The sequence below is a fragment of the Petaurus breviceps genome, unplaced genomic scaffold (assembly GCF_028583685.1).
Source record: "Petaurus breviceps papuanus isolate PSGF00001 unplaced genomic scaffold, PetGlider_PUasm1.0 37, whole genome shotgun sequence".
NCBI classification, from domain to species: Eukaryota; Metazoa; Chordata; class Mammalia; order Diprotodontia; family Petauridae; genus Petaurus; species Petaurus breviceps.
In genome coordinates, this window is record NW_027186296.1 from 9,184,200 (window position 1) to 9,190,257 (window position 6,058).

A 6,058-nucleotide genomic window follows, 5' to 3' on the forward strand; every position below is an offset into this window, starting at 1 on the left:
AAAAGTGCCTCAGAGAATGAAGTGGAACAGTGGGAGAGGGGGTGGGAAGGAAGAAGGAGAGCTTTGCTGGGATTAGAGTTGACCTGAAGTAAGGAAGTGTCCATCAATAAAAGCCTCACAGACAGCTGTTACCATGAGAGCTGGCACCTCAACAGAGGGCAAGTCAGGTTTAATTAGTTAAATAGCATTATCTGTAACCAATGGGAGGGGGGGAAAGTAGAGAGAAAGGCAGAGGTTGTTGACCCACCTCCTTATTTGGAGAGAATGAAAGAGGAAAGGAACAAGAGACTTACAAAGCTATGCCAGGAATTAAAGGGACAGGAGCTACTTGCTCCTCATTCTGGGCCTCACAGGGCTCCTGGTGTCTTCTGCTCACCAGTTGTATTTTTAAAAGGGATTCATACAGCTCTGGTGGGGCCAACTGGAATTTAACACCTATTCATTGCTTCTGCCTGAGCTTAAGCAAAGAATAGCTTTACTCACCTCCTTCCCCTTTTTCTTGGAGCTAGCCTCAAAACAGGAGCTCCTAGTTAAACTTGAAGCATCCTACAAATGGGGGCCGTAGAGATCCTTCTCTCTGAAGAAAGGCAATGAAGCCAAAAAGTGTTTCAATACTTCCTCCAAATCAGAATTTGGACTTTACCCTGGGACTGGAGGAGGAAATAACTGCTTCACACTGGCCACATGATCCCTCCACTCCATCCAACAGCACTGGAGATAGCACATTATGTTTTCGATGAAGCAGTAGGGGTAAGCCTACTTACTTATCCCATTAATTTATCTCACAGTTTCATGGGATTTTTTTTTTTTTTGGTCTGTTTGTTTCCATCTCTTTATCTCAAGGAATAAGAGGATCAATTCACCTTCTTGGCTCCTTCAGCTGACTTGATGACAACCTGAGGTTTGGGGAGAAATCAGATAACTGTAAGAACAGTTATATGGTGGCAGAAGACCCTATGTTTGTGTAGTGGCCAAGAGAAAACCTGAGATGGAAGGAACGGAGAATGAAAATTTCCTATCTTTTGAGGTTAAGGTAGAGGGAAGGAACATTTCCATACTAGAAGTTATTATAGGATAAGACAGGACAAACTCAACATTAACACCCCATGTTCAATTCTGGCAGAGAACTGGAGGCCTGAAGGGGAAGGGGAGAGGATTCAGTGGTGTGGTGTATAGAGATTGTTCTTGCTAACAATCTGAGTCACAAGGAGCAAACGACACAAATGCTTGGTCAAAACACCTTTAATGATGGAGAGAAAGACACTAACATCTCCCCTCTCTGCCCTGCACATTTCACTATGTTAATCTCTGGGGCCTACAGTTTTAGAGGAGAAGCAGGACTTTTTCGGCAGGATTCCCGAACACTACTCCTCTTCTGGAGCTCTTGTTACCACATGATCCTATGTTAAGAGTAAATACTACATTTTGTCTGTTACAGGAGAAAGGAGAAGGGCATATACTTCCAGGAGCTAGTCTCCAAAAGTCTGGCTCTTTTTAAGAGCCAGACAGTGATGAAGACATAAGCGCTGGTCCACAGGCAGGGAGAGTGGGGAAGAGGAAAAGCTTAGAGAGAAGAGGGGTATTAGGGAAAAAGCAGGATTGGGGAAAAGGGGGTGGGAATCTAATAAACTAGAAACACCCCAGTCTGAGAGGACTTGTTACATCGCCCTCTTTGTGCACTGTTGCACCTTGTGTCATTACTATAGTCAAATGTTTGCTAGAGCCATTTGATCTGAACTGGGACTCCCCTCTTTCAGGTATATGTCCCAGACCTAGAATGACAGGAGTTCATGCCAGGCCTACCCTCTTCATGTCCCTATCTGCACTCCATGAACCACCCTCAACCCTTAACTAAACTGTTCCTTCCAGAAAAGAACCAAATGTGCACTCCCCAAACCCTACACTAGGAAAGCTTCAAGACGAAAAAGCTGCCATTCTCCAATGCCTCTGTGAGGCCAGAAAGACGGGGTCAGGAGAAGGCTGACAAGTATTACCATCCCCACCAACCAGTCTCCTTTGCTTAAATGTGACTCTCAGGGCCTGTGGGTTGGTATACCCTTCATTTCTTCTCATCCCACAGTGTTAAGCCATGAACTGCTGCAAAATCCCAGTTGCTGGCACCTTCTGGAATAGGGTGAGGGGCACTGCAGCTTGCTACTTCTCTTCTCTGCCTGGGTTCTCAGGTACAGTCTTGGATGCAGGAGGCTGGAATATGAGGGGGGTGGTCTTCTCCTTGGCCTCATTGGATCCTACTGCTGGAGATGACTTCCCAGCCACAGTTCCTGGACCAAACAGGGCAGGTGTTCCTAGGGCAGCAGTGGTGGTAGAGGTGGAGCTGGGACCGGGGGCCTTAGAGGCCAGGCCACTTGACAGGAAAGCTGTATACTGGTTCCAGAAAGATAGAGGGCCCACCCCCACCAACTGGGCAGGGACGTCCCGGGACAGGAAGTCCTGTAGCTTGACCTGGCCACCAGAGAGGAGGGGTACGGGGCCCTCCAGGGACATACGCCGGCCCCTTCGGGCTGGGCTGCAATTCCAAACGTGGGTGCTCAGGTGCACCTGCCAGGAGGGAAAGGGAGAGGAAGAAAGGAGAGGGAAGGTTCACCCCTGAAGAAGCTAGGAGAAGGTTCCCCCTGGGGATATGAAGGTCTTCTAGAAGACTCTGTTCCTCACAAGGGTAGAAGGGTCAATGAAAAATTCCACAGGAGACTGTGAATACCAGGACCTCAAATGCAAAGGGGGGGCTGGAGAGGATCTCTGGGGGATATAATTATAGTAGGGAGCCCCATTTGTTACTGACAGTGATATAAAGGGGCAGGTAGAATCACAGGGGTCCTTCTATGGAGCCCCCAGCCTCTGCTCCTTGGCTCAGGAAGCAGTAGGTACAGCTAAAGGGGCTCACTGGATTGTGGGGTCATCTTTCCTACCAAAAGGACAGAAGCTTGGTACAGAGATTGAGGCTGAATGGCCTGGGGCCAGGGAGAGTGAAGATATACTCTGAGGACCATGGGGGGCAAAGGGCTGTACCTGGTGGTGCGCCAGCAGCACATGCTTCTTGAGGGTGGCCCGCTCAGGGAAGCCCTGCTTGCAGATGCTGCAGGTGAAGAGTGACCCCTCCTTGCTGTGGGCCTTGTGGTGCTCCTCCAGGGCTGCCTGGCTGGGACAGGACTGGCCACACACCCCACAGGACCGCTCACTGCTGCTGCGGCTCACGCTCTCCCCATGCTCCTTCCTTCTGGCTTCCTGCATGCCTGGCCCCTCGGCTATGATAGCACTGGCGACTTCCCCTTCTGGAGAGAGCACCGAATTTGGGCTGCTGTTCCCCTCGGGTTGTCCCTCCCCCTCAACGCCTCCTGCAGGCTCACTGCTTCCATGTTCCAGGGCCTGAGTTTCCTCCAGGTTGCCAGCCAGTGACAGGGAAGGCTGCTGGGCTGACTTTTCACCACTGTCCATCTCCTTCCCAGATGCTGCCACTGAGGCTGCTGCCTCATCCTCTGGACCGGATGCCTCTTCTGAATCCCCCCTCATGGAAACAGCCTTCTCACCGCCACTCTCTGAGCCCCTCCCGGCCAGGGAATCCTCATCTGTAATATCTTCCTCTTCTTCCTCCTCCTCCTCATCTTCTTCCTCAGAGAGTTCCTCCTCTGGGGATCCCTGCTGCTGTGGCTGCTGCTGCTGTTGCTGGGGGAAGACTCCTGTTGCTTGTGGTGCAGACTGCTCAGCTCCACTTTCCTTTGTAGCTAGCCCACCTTCAGGCAGCATGGTGCCCCCATTGGGGATCTGCCCACCCAGGTGCATACGAACATGCTGCTGCAGAGTGACAGCATTGGTGAATTTCTTCTGGCAGATGGGGCAAGAGTTTTGGGCCCGGGCAGCAGGACTAGCCTTATGACCTACAAAGTGGGCCCGAAGATTTCCCCGAGTAGAGAAGGCCCTACCACATACTTTGCATTTGAAGGGTCTCTCCCCGCCATGCTGTCCATAATGGAGTCGCAGGGCCCGGGGACAGCTCAGCACACGAAGGCAGATCACACACTGGTTGGGGCCTGAGGAGGATGAAGAGGACACTGCAGGGGCAGAGGTGGTAGAAGCCCCTGAAGCAGTAGAGACAGCCCCAACAGCTCCCTGGCCATCAATCTTTTCCACCAACTGCTGCAACTTGGAGGTCTCTGAAGGGGAAGCCCCCAAGGGCTCCAGCACATATGGGAAAGGGAAGCCACCAGTGGTCTTGAAGTGGTTGGTCAGCAGCGCCCAGCTGGGCAAAGATGTCACCAGTTTACTCAGTTGCATCCTAGTTGTTGTACCAGTTTCTGCTCCTCCGGCAACAGCTGAGCCCTCACTTCCAGGTGGGGTGTTTTCATCCGCTTTGTTCTTTGGCTCCACTGCCTTCATGAGCACAAACTTGTTGAAGGCTGGAAGCCCTGGAGCTGTGGCCGTGCCTGCAGTGGTGGACAGCAGGGTCAGGCTCTCCGTGGCAGTGAGGGCCGTGGCCGAAGCTGACAGGGGCTTACGTTCTGCGCTGCCTGAGGTGGCTTCCTCCTCAGCCTTCTCTGGAGGCACAGACATACCATAGGGGAGACCACTGCCTGTGATGACGTAGTCCAAGTGTTCTGGTACTGGGTGTGGATTCATCTGTACATGAGGGTACTTCTCTCGGTGGCGGTGGAAGTGTACCTTTAGGTTGCCTCTAGTGGTGAAGCGGTTGCCACAGACATTGCACTTGTAAGGTCTCTCACCTGTGTGAGAGCGCAGGTGGATCTGTAGGGCACTGTCGCTGCCAAATACCTTGGCACAAAAGCGGCACTTGTGGCGCCCGCCAGGCTTCTCTAAGGGGCCCATTACTTCTCCATAGCCCAGCTCACCACTCCCATTCTTCGGTTTCAGGAGACCTGGGGAAGCTGCTGCTTCTAAGCCCCGGGCTGCCCCCAGGCATTGTGCTGCCAGCAGTCCTGTGGTACCAGGGAATGCCAGGTGAGGAGAGGTGATCAGTTGGTCTGTAGTGCCTGGCAGTGCTGGGGAAGGGGTTGCAGTAGGGGTGGGTTTGTGGCTTCGCCCTACCCCACCACTAGAAAAGGGGTGCTGTGCCCCCAGGGGGTGATAGAGGTGGAAGAAGGTTGGCTTAGGTACTTCTGTCCCAGAGGTGGAAGAGGAAGAAGATGAAGAAGATGGTGTAAGTGTCTTACTTGCCTGGCCAGGCTTGATGGGACTGAAGAGGGGTAGCAGGGTCTTGGAAGAGGTGGTTGTACCTGTGCCAGGCAGTTCTGAGGGGCTGGCAGTAGCACCCACGGATTGACCCAAGGAGCCCAGCAGGAGCACTTGACGGCAGATCTGCTCTGTCATCTGCATTTGGTGGATCTGTCGCTGCTGTAGGACCCGAAGTTCCTCAAGTATCAAGGGGATGTTCAAGTGACCACTACCTGCTCCAGGAGGAGGGGGAGGAGGTGGGGGGGGAGGAGGTACAGGGGTAGACTCCTTAGCTAAAGGGGTTGCTCCCAGCTTAGGGCTGGCCAAAATCAGCCCCCCACCTCCACCAGCTGAAGTAGCTCCTGCTGTGGTGATGAGAAAGTGATCTGAAGATTCTTCTCGGCCTCGCTCTGGCCCCCAGCTGGTATCGGTGGGCATTGAGGGCCCAGGATCAGGGGGGTTGCTTTGCTCTGTATCCATGATCTGGGGGCTGTCCTGGCCTTCTGGTCGAGTTTCAGAAGAGGAGGAGGAGTTTGACCTAGAATTCTCCTGGCTCCCGAGGATGACCATTACTGGGGGGTCAGTACAACACGTGTTCTGGTGGGTGAGGAACTCAGATGTATCAGTGAACTGGGCACAACACTTGGCGCAGACTTGGGGTTGGTCCTCGTCGCCAGTGTCACCTTAAGAGAGGAAAAAAGTATTGGGGAGGGAGTAAGTGTGGGTATGGTGGGAGTGGGGAGGGGGGCAGGTTGTGGTGCTGGAAGGCAGGGAAGGTTTTCACTCAAGCAGACAAAACAGAACGGTCTGAGCACCAACCCCTACCCCTGCCCCCACCTGACAAGGAGTATACAGCAGGATCCCCATCCAGCCA

General features: G+C 53.1%; 1 protein-coding gene across 1 annotated transcript in view; it reads right to left on the reverse strand.

Moving 5' to 3' along the window:
* Nucleotides 1-1,224: 1,224 nt before the first annotated feature.
* Nucleotides 1,225-6,058, reverse strand: part of SALL2 (spalt like transcription factor 2) — a 24,092-nt gene continuing 19,258 nt past the window's right edge. The window contains exons 2-3 of the mRNA XM_069097791.1: nt 3,028-5,867; nt 1,225-2,559 (exon numbers count right to left, since the gene is read on the reverse strand). Coding sequence (XP_068953892.1) covers nt 2,155-2,559; nt 3,028-5,867 — 3,245 coding nt within the window. The 3' untranslated portion in view covers nt 1,225-2,154. The remainder of the gene's footprint in view (nt 2,560-3,027; nt 5,868-6,058) is intronic.